Source organism: Penaeus chinensis, chromosome 20 (assembly GCF_019202785.1).
Source record: "Penaeus chinensis breed Huanghai No. 1 chromosome 20, ASM1920278v2, whole genome shotgun sequence".
NCBI classification, from domain to species: Eukaryota; Metazoa; Arthropoda; class Malacostraca; order Decapoda; family Penaeidae; genus Penaeus; species Penaeus chinensis.
This window is the reverse complement of record NC_061838.1, coordinates 16,768,419-16,784,059: the sequence shown is the minus strand read 5'-3', so window position 1 is coordinate 16,784,059 and position 15,641 is coordinate 16,768,419. Positions and strand designations below refer to the sequence as shown.

Genomic DNA, 15,641 nt, shown 5'->3' with positions numbered 1-15,641 from the left:
ATGTATATATGTGTATATATATATATATATATATATATATATAATCCTGGATCAGAACAATTACTGAAATTCATCGACGTTTTATTAATTGCCGATTTTTCTCAAATTTACGTCCGTCTCAGAGGCGATTTGAGAAAGAATCCATTGGAACGGAAATAACGTCCGTAATGACAAACCTTTTTTCTCTCCTAATGCTAAGGCGACGTAAAAGATATCGCCGGTTGGGCGCTCCGAGGTAACATATTCATCATTAAAAAACCTTCCCAAAGTCGCCTGGATTAGAACTAAAAAAAAGGCGGGAAAAAAAAGAAAAAGACTAACGACATGCGTCCGCCCTCCGCCGCCGCCGCCGCCGCCTCTGCCGCCGCCGACTCGCTCGCGAATGTTCTTTGATTAAAACCCTTCCCGAGGCGAGATCAAAGGGCCTCCCTTGCACCGGCGGTATATTGACAATACCAATCAGTCCTCGGGAGGTCCTCAGAACGCCCCCTCCCCCCTCCTCCTCCCTCCCCTCTGCCCTCCCTCCTCCGCCCGTCGGCAAAACGCGCGTCACTTCCTTCTTGGAGAGTAATTCTTGGATTTATTTTTTGGAAGTTTTTCTTTACCATTTTCCGCCTTTTTTGTCTCTCATTCTCTTCTGTTCTCTTTTCTCGTCTCTTCGCATCTCTTCTTTCCAATTCCCTTCTGCTCTCTTCTATTCTGTCCTTCTCTTCCTGTTACTTTTTATTTTGTCTGCCTAGTATTTTTATGGGAATTCTGAAAACGATTTTATTTCTCTGGAGCGAATCCACTATTTCCTTTCCTTTTTTGCGCTTTGCTCTTCGTTGCGGTTTTCTTCCTCTGTTTTCACCCATCATGCGGCTTCATTTATATGTTTGTATTTGAGATATAAAAATCTCATTATGGCAGGAGATCGAGTCCTTTTTAATAATGCAGACATTAACGTCTAATTATTCACTGGAATGCCGCCGCTGGCCCCGCGGTCGCTGGCCGTCCACAGCGCGGTGTGCCGGCGGTCGCTGAGTCTTTGCTCTCGGCGGGGAAATATGCCTGTCGCGTAATTTCATTAGTCTTTCAAATGACGCAAAGACTGGAAAACAATAAAAGGTTTCTTCTTGGTCTTCTGTAATGAATGCATCTTGGAGAGATGATGTCTGGAAACAAAATTAGGATAACTGGATAAAGAGAAAACAAGGAAAAGAGGTTAGACGAAGGATCATGATGATAAATACATCTAGCCGGGTTTCTTTGGATTCTTTTGTGCGTGTGTCTCGTTAGTTCTCGGCGGCGGTAGTGGGGCAGCGAGCTCTTTGTTATGTCTTTGTGGGCGCCGCTGTTTCCCGTGGCGCAAGAGCGAGGTAAGGCGGCAGGCGGCCTCAGGGATGCTAGCGGACGGATGACGCTTCCTTCGTGTAGATCTCCCTCCCGGACCACCCTCTCTAGCATGCCCACCTTCGCTCTCCTCTCTTCCATTCTAGCTTACATTTTTCTTATCCATCCTTCGCCTTCCACTGCCATCCCTCCTTTCTCTCTCTCTCTTCACCTTCTCCGCTTCCACGCCAACCTCATTGCTCCACCTCCACATTAACCCCATCTCCACCACTCCTCCACCACTCCTCCACCACCTCCACATCAACGGCCACCCCTCCCCCCCCCCCTATCCCTACCTCTCCACTTCGGCAACTGTCTCCTAATTAATGATAGGCGAAGTGCTGTGATTAATTGGATTTTACATGCGTGAAAAATTAAGCTTCTGGATTGCTTCACCTTTTTTTTTTGGCTAATTGGCAACCCTAGGGGATACAGACTTATTTTCTTTTTTTTTCTTTCTTTTTTTATTAAAAAGCATTTTGTTGTGTCAATACATTCGGCCGGTCGCTATTAAAGTTTTGTCCGTGCTGGTGACATCGGAAATGCCGTTTTTTTTCTTCTGTTTCATTATTATTATTTTTTACAGAAGGTCGGGTCACTTAACTTCTAGTATTTTTCTCTACTTTTTATATAGTTCGATAATGTAGGATTAATTAGCTCTCTGATATAAAAGAATCGACCGGGAGATTTATTTTGTAAAGAAACCGACAAAGAGATATCTGAGAGACAGAAACTGGCTGGTTAAATGGACTCTCTCTTCTCTTCTCTTCTCTTCTTTTCTCTTCTCTTCTCTGCTCTTCTCTTCTCTGCTCTTCTCTTCTTTTCTCTTCTCTTCTCTTCTCTTCTCTTCTCTTCTCTTCTCTTCTCTTCTCTTCTCATCTCTTCTCTTCTCTTCTCTTCTCTCCTTTTCTCATCTCTTCTTTTCTCTTGTCTCTTCTTTTCTTTTCTTCTTTCTCTTTCTCTTACTTCCTCTTATTCATTCTTCTTTGTCACCCTTCTTCCTTTTCCTCCTCCTCTTCCTCTTCCTTCCTTCCTGCTCTTCCATTTCTCCCACAGTAAATCTCTCCAGTTCTCGCCCCTCCGTCTCCCGTCACGCGTATTTCCCCTTAAACCCTTCTTATCATCTCGTCATATATTTTCCCCTTCTCTCCCCCCCCCCCTTCCTCGCCTCCCGCCCTCTCACGTCATTTATCTGCACCTGTCTCTCTCTCTCTCTCTCTCTCTCTCTCTCTCTCTCTCTCTCTCTCTCTCTCTCTCTCTCTCTCTCTCTCTCTTCTCTTTCTCTCTCTCTCTTTCTCTTCTCTCTCTTTCTCTTTCTCTTTCTCTTTCTCTTTCTCTTCTCTTTCTCTCTCTCTCATCTTCTCTCTCTCTCTCTCTCTCTCTCTCTCTCTCTCTCTCTCTCTCTCTCTCTCTCTCTCTCTCTCTCTCTCTCTCTCTCTCTCTCTCTCTCTCCGTTCGCGCGGTCCAACGCTTGTCAGATCTCTCTTTCTCTCCTTATTTGCTTTTCTGGTCTGTCTATCTGTCTGTCTGTCTGTCTGTCTGTTTGTTTGTCTGTCTGTCTGTCTGTCCGTCTGTCTGTCAGTCCTCCTCCTCCACCTCCTTCTTCTGCGTCTCTTCTCCTTTCTTATGCTTTCATCCTCCTCCTCATTCTCCTTCGTCGTCTCTTTCCTTAAACCTCCACCTTATTCTCTTTCTCCTCCCATCGTCCTCCTCCTCCTCTTCCTTCCCCTCCTCCTCCTCCTCCCCCCCATCCCCACCCCCCCCCCCCCAGCCTCTGCCGCGTCAGGGTTAATGAGAGATGACGGGCCAATTCCCCGAGGGGATTTTAGCCGATCCGGGCCCAAATTGAGGCAACACTCGGGTTTTACGAATTTAGAGCAGGTTACCGCGGATTATGGTGACTTCGACTGTAATACATGACCCCCTTTCCTCTCTCTCCCTTCCCCTTCCTCGCCTTCTCTTTCTTACTTCTTCTCTTTCTTCGCTCGTTCTTTCGTCCATGTTATTTTTCTTTTTTTTTTCTTTAGTCTATTTTTCATTTTTTTTTCTAATTTTCTTCTTCTTTTACTTTTTCTTCTTCTTCTTCTGCTTCTTCTTCTTTATCCTCTTCTTTTTCTTCTTCTTCCTACCATTATTTTTAGTATTATTCTCGTCTTTCATTTTACCTATTCCCTTCTCCTTTACTCTGCCTTAACCTACTGGGATGATAGATAGTTACTTGTGTGTGTGTGAGAGAGAGTTTGCGTTTATCTGAACATGCTTCTGTTGGGAAATGTCTAATAATCACTATCATCACTCTCATCCCTCCTTCCCTAATAGCGGGGCCATCCATCTCACGTTGCCCGTTTCTTCGTTTCACACCAATCAATTACAATCAGAGTAGTTTTGGCAGCGAAGGCCAAAAACTCATTAGCACAGTAATACAGTAAACACGCCCCACCCCCTCCTCCTTCTTCTTCCTCACCACCCCCTTCCCCTTCTATCTTCTTCCTCTCATCCCTTTCCCCTTCCTCTTCTCCTCCTTTCCTGCACCTCCCTTCCTCTCACCCCTCCTCCTTCCCTTCCTGCCTTCCCTTTCCCTTCGTACCCCCCTCCCCCCCTTCAGCCTCCTCGGAAGATATTGACCTGGCTTGCGGAGAGGTCACCTCCCATTGTGTATTCCCTACGTCGCGACCCAAGATGTTGCACTAATGACCTCAGGACCTCTCGTTGTTTCCAAGCCTCGTGTCCGTAGTGGCGTACTTGCTCTGGTCTTTTATTTTATTTGACTTTTGGGGTGGATTTGCTCGGTGTTGATTCTGTGTGTGTTTTTTTTATTTGAAAAAGGATTAGTCTGTTTATCTGATTATTTTTGTACTTTTATGATTGGTATAATCTGTGGAATGTTTATTAGATGAGATATTTCCAGGCTGCATGCTATTAAGTTTTACTTTTTTTTCTACAACTCTTATTAGGGATTTGTTAATGGACTGTGCACTCTCCTCATCTCGTTGACCTTAGATTCAGATATGTACACTAGAAAACGTTCTTTGTACACGTCATACCGAATTATGTCATTCAATTACAAAGCGTTTTCTACATCCTTATGCATGGCGTCTTGTCCACCGCCCATCAAAAACGCATTCATTGCTACTTCATTCACAGCGGTCAGGGGTCAAAGCCACACAATATTAGCCGTCAACAATAAGGTCAGATGATACAGTTGTCGATCTCAGGAAGTCTACGGCCGCGCACGCCACGTGTTACACTAATGACGCGCCGTGTTGCCCGCCTCCCCCCCCCCCCCCCCCTCTCTCTCTCTCTCTCTCTCTCTCTCTCTCTCTCTCTCTCTCTCTCTCTCTCTCTCTCTCTCTCTCTCTCTCTCTCTCTCTCTCTCTCTCTCTCTCTCTCTGTCTCTCTCTCTCTCTCTCTCTCTCTCTCTCTCTCTCTCTCTCTCTCTCTCTCTCTCTATATATATATATATATATATATATATATATATCCATATATATAAAAGCATATATATATATATATATAGTATATATATATATACATATATGCAAATATATATGTGTGAATAAAAAAAATATATATATATATATTCATATATATATATAAAACACATATAAATATCTCTTTTATTCAATCTTCATTCAGCCATGATTACTTTACACAACCGTTTGGGATATATAGTATATATATATAAATCTATTTGCTTATTTTTCTATTTGTCCATCTATCTATCTACCTATCTATTTGTTAATCTATCTATCAATCTGCCAATAAGCCTATCTGTATGCGTGTATGTGCACAGAGGCCCGACGCACAATGCACGGCGAGAGAGCCCGGGGAAATATTCCAATAGGCCTAGCTAATAATCTACTAAAGACGGCGGGAGCGGCGGGAAGGGTCGGGGGGTGGGGGATGTGGGTGGAAGGGGTTTGGGTGGAAAAAAAAAAAGAAAAAAAGAAAAAAAAGGAAAACAGGGAAATGAAGTAGGAAACGAAAATCGATGGTCGTTGGCAATTCACATCACACGAGGTCAAGCTGTTGTCGTAATGATGTGAGCAGCAGGCGGAGCGGCGCGCTGATTGGCTGTTAATGAGCGAGAACAAAGCCTAATGGCAGCGAGTGCGAGGTGGGGGAGGGGGGGGGAGGGGGGTAGAGGGTGGAGGGAAGGGGGTGGGAGGAGGGAAGAGAGAAGAGGAAGGAGGGAGAAGGAAAGAGGAAGGATGGAAGAGAGAGCAGGGAAGAGGGAGGCAGAGGAAGAATAGAAGAGAAAGTAGGAGAGAATGAAGAGGGAGGAGAAGGAATGAAGGAGTAGGATAAAGGAGGGACGAGGAGGAGGAGGAGAGATGGAAAAGGGAAGCGAGAAGAGGAAGAGGGGGGGAGGGAGGGAGGGAGGAGGACGGAGGGGGAAGAGAGGGAAAAAATACTCATTTCATGTGAGATTTATGTCGGAGCTGTTTATAAAGTGTGAAAAGCGATGCGGATTTATATTTCAAAGGTGAAGGGGATTTATTATTTTTTTCCTGAGATGAGGGGATGGTGTTTATGGGGAACATATATTTTTTTTTTTTACTTATGATGACAAATACAAGGCAAAAGATCCTGGTGTTTTAGATATTTTTTCATGTCATTTCGATATCGAAAAGGAGACGGTGCGTTCTGTTATATTTTTTTCTTTTCGTTTTTCCTCACTGTTTTTTTTTTTTTAATACCTGCCTGTCCACCTCTTCCTCCTCCTCCTCCTCTTCCTCCCCCTTCTTCTCCTCTTCTTCTTCCCACTCCCCCTCCTCCTCTTCTTCCTCCCCTTCCCCCCTCCTCCTCCTCCTCTTCTTCTTCCCACTCCCCCTCCTCCTCTTCTTCCTCCCCTTCCCCCCTCCTCCTCCTCCTCCTCCTCCTCCTCCTCCTCCTCCTCCTCCTCCTCCTCCTTCTCTCCTCCTCCTATTCCTCCCCCCTCCTCTCCTCCTCCTCCTCCTCCTCCTCCTCCTCCTCCTCCTCCTCTTCTTCCGCCCCTTCTCCCCCTCCTCCTCCTCCTCCTCCTCCTCCTCCTCTTCCTCTTCCTCTTCCTCTTCCTCTTCCTCTTCCTCCTCCTCTTCCTCTTCCTCCTCTCCTTGCTTCTCCTCCTCCTCCTCCTAATCCTCCTCCTCCTCCTCCTCCTCCTCCTCCTCCTCTTCCTCCTCCTCCTCCTCCTCCTCTTCCTCCTCCTCCTCCTCCTCCTCTTCCTCCTTCTCCTCCTCTTCCTCCTCCTCCTCCTCCTCCTCCTCTTCCTCCTCCTCCTCTTCCTCCCCTTACCCCCTCCTCCTCCTCCTCCTCCTCCTCCTCCTCCTCCCCCTCCCCCTCTTCCTCCTCCTCCTCTTCCTCCTCCACCTCCTCCTCCTCCCCCCTTCCTCCCTTAAAGCATGTCACTGTCTCTCGTCTCCATCACAGCGAATCCCCAGCTAGTCTACCAGGGATTCGCGCGCCATAAAAGTAAGCGTTTTGAGAAGTCCTTCTATTTAATTTGAGACGCGACGCACACCCTAAAACACTCTTCCTTTTCTCCTTCCTTACCCTTCTCCCCCTTTACCCCCTCATTACTCCCTCCCTCCCTCCCTCCCTCCTTCCTCCTCCCCTTTCATTCCCTCCTTCCCTTCTCTTCCCTCCCTCCCTCCCCCTCCCCTCCCCTACCCCCCTACCAACTCCTCCTACTCCTTTAGACATATACTCCGCACGTGATGAGGGTGCCGAGTGTCAGTGCCAGCCGAGGGTGCCAAGCCGCGGTGCCATCTCTCGCATGTGGGACTTAAATGTGCGCTCAGATGGTTTGGTTTGGGGCGGGGGGAGGGGGGGGGAGAAGGGGAAGGGGGTAGGAGTGGAGATGAGCGAAAAGGGGGAGAGGGAGGGGGAGGGGGGAGGCAGCCGGTGCTATAATAGCTTTTTTTTTCAGAATTTCGTATGTGAATGAGATAGATAGATAGATAGACAGATGGAAGAATGGGCAGTTGATGAAGGAAACTGATTTATGGGCCTTTTTTTTTCTTTCTTTCTTTCATCTTCCTTTTTTCCTGATGTCTATTTGCCTTTTTTTCGTTCCTCGGTATTTCTCCTTTGATGTGGCATTTTTCTATCCAATCAAAAGGCATACAATTTTTTTCTTTTCGATGTGAATATGTATTTTTTATCATATTAATTTTATCATTCATCTTTATTATTTACTTTTATCTGTTTTTATTTTTTTTTTGTCTAGATTTCGCTTTATTTTACGCTTTTCCTTCCCTATTAACTAGATCTGTGATTTATTTTAAATTTTCTGTTCTAAATCCAGTTTTTGCTGTACATTTTAAATTCATTTTCTCTCTCCTAATTTTAAGAAATTGACTTAAGAATTTTTCATTTTTTGCTTCGCACTTTTATGTACAATATTAGCACTAAATTTCTAAATAAGTAAAAGAAAGAAAGAAAGAAAAAAAGAAAGCAAAAAAACCTTGAATAAGGAAAAACAAAAAAACAAAAAACAAAATGAAAGAAAGAAAGAAAAAAATAAAGAAAAAAAGAAAGCAACAAACCTTGAATAAGTAAAAAAAAAAAAAAAAAAAAAAAAAAAAAAAGCAAGAAAGAAAGAAAAAAAAAAAAAAGAGAAAAAAGGGAAAGATTTAGATTGCTAATGGTTCTCAAAGGAGCTGTTTTGCGGTCAGTTCTCGCTGGGTGATTAGCATTGCAAAACGACTTGTTGGAATTCGAACCTCGGCTGCTGGTCCTCGTGGGGGGTGGGGGGGGGGGGAGAGGGGATGGGGGAGAGAGAGGCGATGGGGTGAGAGATGGGGAAAGAGGGGGGGTGAGAGAGGGGATGGGGTGAGAGAGGGGGAAAGAGGGAGGGGAGTGTGAGAGGGGAGGGGGTGAGAGAGGGGATGGGGGAGAGAGGGTGGGAGTGTGGGAGGGGGAGATGGCATGTGATAAGAGGGGGGGAGGGCATGGGATATTAGAGGAGAGAGATAGGGGGGGAGTGTGAGAGGGGAAAGAGATAGGGGAGAAAGAAGGGGAGAAGGGATGGGGTGAGAGAGGAGGGAGTGTGAGAGAGGGAGAGGGATGGGAGCGACAGAAGGAGAGAGAGAGGTGAGGGCGATAAAGGGGGAGAAGGATGGGGTGAGAGAAGGGAAGAGGAATGTGGGTGAGAAAAGGGGGGAAGGATGATTGAGATAGAGAAGGAGAGGGTTAGAGAAGAGAAAAGGGATGATAAATGAAGAAATGGAAGAAGAGAGGAAGGGAGAGGGTTTAGAAAGAGGGAGAGAAGGGGAAAGGGAGACAGGTGGAAGTGGAAGAGAGGGAAGAGAGGAGAGGAAGTAAGGAAATGAGTGAAAAAGGGGAGTGGCAGAGGGATAAGGAGAAAGGAAAGAGGGAGAAACAGACAGAGGGGAATTAAGGATACAGATAAAGAGAGAGGAAGAAGAAGAAAGAAAAGGAGGGACAGAAGTAGAAAAGGAGATAGGGAAAGAGAGGGATAGGTAAATGAAAGAGGGAGAACAAACACCGAGAGGGAAAAGTGAAGAAAAAGGAGAAAATGGAAACAAATTGGAAGAGGGGAAGCAATGAAAAGGTTAAAGAAAACAGAGAGAGAGAAAGACGGGGGAGAGATAGGAAAAATAGGAGAAAAGGGAACAAAACAAACAAGGGGAATAGGAGGAAGAGGAAGAGGCGAAAGAGAAAAGGGAGACGGAGGGGAAGAGAAACAGGGGAATAAGAATAAATGAAGGAATGGAAGGGAGGAGCGGGAATAAACAGGAAAAGGGAAGGAGGGAGAGAAACGAGCAGAATAACGAAAGAGAAGATAAAAGATAAACGAGTAAAAAAAGGGGTGCATGTTGCAAGGGGGCGGAGGGTGAAGGGTGTTGGGAGACCGATATTGCAAGGGAGACAGACACGCGAAGGGTGAGAGCGAGATGCAAGATAAGGAAGGGTTGCAAAAAGGGGAAGGCGACGGGGGGGGGGGGGGGGATCTAGGGTGGAAGGATGTTGAGGATTAAAGGGTGTTGCAGAGGATTGCAAGAATGACACGAGGATCACAATGAAAAGGATCAATGACGTGCTTTGAATGATGGCGGCTCTCGAGATGATGATGATGGTGATGATGGTGATGATGATCATATATTTTTTTCTTTCTCTTTTTTCGAAAATGTGAGTGAGAATGATTTTGATGATTGTGAGGAAATACTAGACGGATAAAGTGAATATAGTGAGGTCAACGTCGCCGTGTCACAGCCTCGCCGACGTATGACAGATGAGAGGGAAGAAGCCGCGATCTGTGACATTTATGTGACGGATGACATCATCACTATCACCGGGCTCATATTCATCATTTCTTCATTCATCTTTTTAATTAGTTGGCAGAATGTGCCGTGACTGGAGGCGAGAGAATCAGAGACTTAATCCGAGCTGGAGATTCTTTTTAAAGGAATGTTTTTATTTGTGCGCCTTTTTTGTGAATTTTTATTTATTAGCGGGGGGGTGGGGGTTGGGGACTAGAGGGAGGAGGGAGGAGGGAGGATAGGGGAGAGGAAGAAGGAGGGGAAGGGAGGAGAGTGGTGGGAAGGGGGACGAGGAGGGGGGAGGGGAAGGGAGGGGGAGGAGAGGAGGAAGGAATAGGGGGGTGGGAGGGGGAAGACGAAAAATACCTCGAAGTAAAGACCATGACACTGGATAAGATTTCGTAATAAGTGTATTGCCATTCCGGGAAAAATGAAGAAGAAAAATGGCTGAGACGTTAAAAGAAAAAAAAAGGAAGAAAATTAAGTGAAGGTAAAAAAAAAAAATCTCTAAAACGTAAAATAATATAGGTGATAATTTATCTCCTCGTCATGATTGCTTCTAAATGAGTCGGGCGCCATTTAAATAACAATAAGGCGTGATTGCGGAAAATAAGAGACTGGACACAGAGGATTATCCACGCACTCGGCTGGATACAAACCCTTCGACAGACGCGCAGAAACGACACATTTTCAACCTGCAATTTTCTCCCGAGCTTTTGGAAAAATGAAAGATTTGTAAAAGAAAATTGAACGCATTCAGATGCATTCGTGCGTAGCGAGATCGGGAAAAGAGAAATAATAAAAAGAAAGGAAGAGTGAGAGGAAAAAGCGGCGTTCGTCTAAGCGCGCATGCGATTGCGCGAACGCTCTGGATCAACATATTTTAACGACGCGAATCCATAGACAGGCGCTGGAGGGGGAGGGGGGGGGGCGTGGGGAATATGGGGAGGAGGAAGGAGGTGGGGAAAAGAGGGAGGAGGAATAGCGGAGAGGAGGAAGGGTATGGCAGAGAGGGTCATGGGCAGGGGACAGGGTGTCATATGCCTGGTGTCCGCGGAGTGTCACCTAAGCATGATTTATTGCATATGCGTGTACTTCTGCAACCAAGAGCGAGGTAGGCTTTATTGACACGACAAAATCCCGACCGTGAGTGATCTGCGAGGAACGACCCACACGCGCCGCCGACGCTCCTGCTGCTCCTGTTGCTGCTCTTCCTCCTGCTCCTCCTCCTGCTCCTCCTCCTGCTTTTTCTCCCGCTGCTCCTGCTTCTGTCTTCCTCCTGCTCCTCCTCCTGCTTCTTCTCCCGCTGCTCCTGCTTCTGTCTTCCTCCTGCTCCTCCTGCTCCCTTTCTTTGATGGCCCCTCGTCTGCTCTTCGTGCTGCTCGTCCTCCGCCTCCTGCTGCTTCGCCATTTGGTCTTCTTGCTGCTCCTGCTGCCCCTAATTCTGCTTCCTGCTCCCTGCTGCTTCTCCTGGTGCATGGCGGTCTGGTTCGCTTTCGTCGGATGCTTTTGTTTTCTCGCCGGATTTGTACATGTCGATGGCGCATTGCTTGATGGTGCTTATGTTGCAGAAATCACTGTCGTAGAGTTGGCGATGTGGTTAGCTTTTGTCCTGACGTACGTGTCATGTCAGTTCAGTGTCGCCATCGCCGCAGAGGACTGTCATTGCCGCCCTTGTCCCGATCCCGCCAGGGCTTTCAGTCATCTCCGCGGGCTACTCGATGTCACCACTCCTTCGCCTCCCCCGCCGTCACCCCAATCACCACGCTCACCACCAGCGGCGTCACCTTCACCCCCGGCCTGCCATCCTCCCTGGCCGCGCCGTCGGCAGCGCTGCCCTCAGCCCGCCCTTCCCGTGCAGCAGAGGCAGCGGCGCTATCAGCATCAGCATCAGCTGTGCGGCGCCTCCTCCTCCCCGGCCATCAGCGGGAATGGCCGCGAGATCCTCTCAATCTGGCCGTTTAGGGGCGGCGGCGGTGACCGGGCCTTAGCGGATCAGAGGGCCGACGGCGGTCCGGCGGCGGCCGCCCCGGGGATCCACACTGTTAGCGGAGATCCCGAGCAGTTGCCGGGCTAATGCCGACACTTTGTCCCCTCGGAGGGGCTTAGCTCGCGCCGAGGGGAAGAAGGGGCCAGGGGCGTCGCGGCCGGAGGGACCCGCGCGAGGGGAAGCCAGCCCTCGGCGCGAGGGAGTTAGGGTGCTTTCCCCTCGCCCGGCCTTCCCTCCGAGGGCGGGGGCGGGTGCGGGTTACGGCCCTCGTGGCACTCGCCCGCGGGCTGGAGTGTCACCCACATCAGATAGCCGCGGGCGACTTCGTGTCCGGCGCGGAGGAACAAAGATCTCTGTGAGGAGGAGGGGGAGGAAGAGGGGAGGAGGAGGAGGAGGAGGAGGAGGGGGGTAAATAGAGATGGCCTATGCGGTGAGGAAGAGCAGATCAGGGGGAGTGAAAGGGAGAGGGGAAGGGGAAGGGGAGAGTAAGGGGTGCATGAGGGGAGAATGAGGGGGAGAAGGAGGAGGACGCATCTTCCTCGCCTCATGAAGGCACTTTGAACTCGTTTGACCTTCAACGATTTTATTTTACTTTTTGTTACTTTTTTATTACAGTTTTTAGGTCACGATCTCAAGTCAGCGGTCACTTTTTACTCCCCTTTCTTATCCCATTACCTTGAGGGGGAAAAAATGAGGGGAAAAGGGGGATTGTACAAAACACGAATAATCGCAATAACACTTGATCAGTATATACATGTCGAATGTGCTATTATCCTCTCCCTCTCCCCTCTCCCCTCCCCCCTCCCCCCCTCCCGCCTATAACAAGTGTTATCGTGTTATGACCTCCTTTTTTGCCATATTTTACAACGCTGACAATACGTGTTATGTTATTGCTCTGGATTATTCTTACGGCGTGTTCTGTCTTTGTTTTTTGGGGCGCCATTTTATTTTATTCATTCCTTCGAAGACCGTTTTTGTTTTTTTCTGTTTTTTTGTGATTTGGAAGGTCTATTTGGTCCTTTGTTTTTGTTAAGGGCGCTGTTTTTTAATTAAATATTTGGCTTTTCTATTCTGTCAAACGCTCAAAAAATCATTCGGATTAGAAAAGACCAGTCCCGTTAAAATGAACACCAAATGTACGATAAAAAGTGTTACTCCTAGATAATTTTAAACTAATGAATGAAACTAATAATACTGAATGTTGCTAAAAGAAAATAATTCGCTGATGAAACATGAGATTGAAACAAGTGCTTCTTTGATGAAACCTAGTCCTAATATTATTATTTTTTAATGACAAAATATAAGAACTCGATTTAAAAAGCTTACCCCATGAAGATAAAGCGGCTTCCCCCCCCCCCCCTTTCCCCGCCCCCACCCCCCGCTCCCACGCCTCGGCCGATTTCGCGATGTTACCCCGAGGCGCGCCCGCGGAACGGAACAGGTTGCCCGAACGCCCGCACCCGAAGTAGTTCCGTTTGTCTTCAATTATTTAGTAGTATTACCATTATTGTTATTATTATCATTATTATAAGTATTATTGTTATTATTATCATTATCATTTTATTATTATTATTATTATTATTATCATTATTATAAGTATTATTGTTATTATTATCATTATCATTTTATTATTATTATTATTATTATTATCATTATTATAAGTATTATTGTTATTATTATCATTATCATTTTATTATTATTATTATTATTATTATTATTATTATTATTATTATTATTAACAATTGTGTGTTATTGTTCTTATGTTTTGTGTCTCTATTTAGTTCATTTAAGATTTTTTGTTTAAGGGAATTACCTTAACCATCCTTTTTTATGTTGTTATCTTGTGTCCTTTTTAGATTGCTGTCGCGTGGGATCGGAAAGTGAGTATATAAAACTAATAACAGAAAGACGTGAATGGTTTGGAAAATCGAGAAGGGGTTGGTGTCGTGTGCAGCAGCGAGAACATGGGGGAGGAAAGTCTGGGAGGAAGGATATATAAATAAGTGTAAATTTATATACGTATATATACATAGATACATACATATGTATGTATATATACATATATACATACATATGCATACACATATGTGTGTGTATGTGTTTATATATATATGTATATATATATGTATTTTTTTTTTTTGTGTGTGTGTGTGTGTGTGTGTGTGTGTGTGTGTATGTGTGTCTGTATGTGTGTGCTTGTGCACACACACACACACACACACACACACACACACACACACACACACACACACACACACACACACACACACAGACACACATACACACACACACACACACACACACACACACACGCACATGCATATTTATCCATCTATCTATCTATCCTTATATGTATACATATACATATACATTACATATACATACATCCCTACACATAGTACATCCATATGTGTATATACGACCGCTGGGTGTTCACATGGCGCTCGGGCTGTTCCAGTGGGAATCCGGGCAGATTTAACAATAGTCGACGACAGAAGATTCCAGAGATCTAAATCTTGGTGGCGCAGAACTACCAACGCCGCGGCAGACATTTCTCCGGCGAAAAGGACTCCGTATATCCCAATTCTCCGTCGGTATTATCCTCCTAAACTTCGGCTTCGGATTCAAGATTATATATTGGATGTAAAGTGAGAGGAAGCGAGCGAAAGAAATGGAAAAAAAACGAGGGAAATATTTATGTGTGTTGGCTGCCCTGGTTGCGCGCGGCGTCCAATTCGAGAAAGATCGCCCTTGTGTTTTATTGGCGAGACTATCTGGCCGTACGATCGCTCGCCCCGACCGCTACCTCGCCTTATTTTCTCTCTCTCGCCCTCTCTCGATCCCTCTCTCGCCCTCTCTCGCCCTCTCTCTCCCTCTCCCCTCCTCTCCTCTCTGCCCTTCTTCCCTCCCCTCCTCTCCCCCTCTCCTCCTCCCTCCTTTGTGGAAGCCCTTGTGGTTGTAATAATGTCTATTCTTGTTTTATCACTTGTTCCGTTTCGTTAGCTAGGGGTCGTTTTCCCTCCTCCTGCTCTCTCTTTCTCGTGTGTGTGTGTGGGGGGGGGGGGGGAGGGGGCTGCATCGGGGGAGGTTATTTGGTTATTTATGGATTGCATTTCATTTTGATTTTTGATTTTTGTACATCTTTTTTTTTTTAAATATTTGTTATTGTTATTTTTGTAATTGATATTGCTGTTATTGTCACTGTTATTATTATTATTATTATTATTATTATCATTGTATTATCATCATAATTTTAATTATTGTTATTTCTATCGTCAGTATCCCTATTACTACTACTATTTTCAACCATAAATTATTATAAAAATTCTATAGGTCAAAATCATTATCATTTTTCTCGGCCCTCAATTTCTTCCATCACTTTCCCTATTCCATCTTCCTTCAGATCCCCCCCTCCCCCCTACCCCCCTCCCCCCCTCCCCCCTTTCTTCCCCCTTTTTAAAAATCACGTTTCCAAATGCATTTTTCCCGTTACGCTGCCTCTCGCTCGGCGTGGAAAGCGATACGAGCAGTTAGCAATGCAGACTGTCACCGCGCTTATCGGATAATCGGATATGGGTTAGGTCCCCTCCCTCTCCCCTCCTTTCCCCTCCTTTCCCCCTTTCTCCTATTCCCTTACTTTTCTTTCGTTTAGTCTTCTCCCTCTCTTCGTGCGTTTTCCTCTTTCATCTCTTCTTTCTCTTGTCACTTATTTTTTTCACTCGTTTCTTCCCTTCTCTCTTTTCTACCTTTCTCCCCTTAGTTTATTCTTCCCGGATCCTTCTCCCTTCCCTCTTTCTTTTATTTCCTACTCCTCCCTTCCTCCTCTCCCTCTCCCTTTCTCCTCTTCCTTTCCCTCCTCTTCCTCCCTTCCCTCTCTCCAACTTCTTCTCCTTCTTCTCCCTTCCCTCTCTCCATCTTTCCCTCCTCCTCCCTCTCTTTATCATCTTCTCCCCTTTTCTCCCTCCTCCTCTCCCCCTTTCGTAGTGACACCGATCAAGCCGCGGTGATCCCTG

General features: G+C 46.1%; 1 protein-coding gene across 1 annotated transcript in view; it reads left to right on the top strand.

The window, feature by feature from the left end:
• Positions 1-1,023, top strand: part of LOC125035918 (protein prickle-like) — a 22,165-nt gene extending 21,142 nt beyond the window's left edge. The window contains exon 6 of the mRNA XM_047628229.1: positions 910-1,023. Coding sequence (XP_047484185.1) covers positions 910-1,023 — 114 coding nt within the window. The remainder of the gene's footprint in view (positions 1-909) is intronic.
• Positions 1,024-15,641: the final 14,618 nt, after the last annotated feature.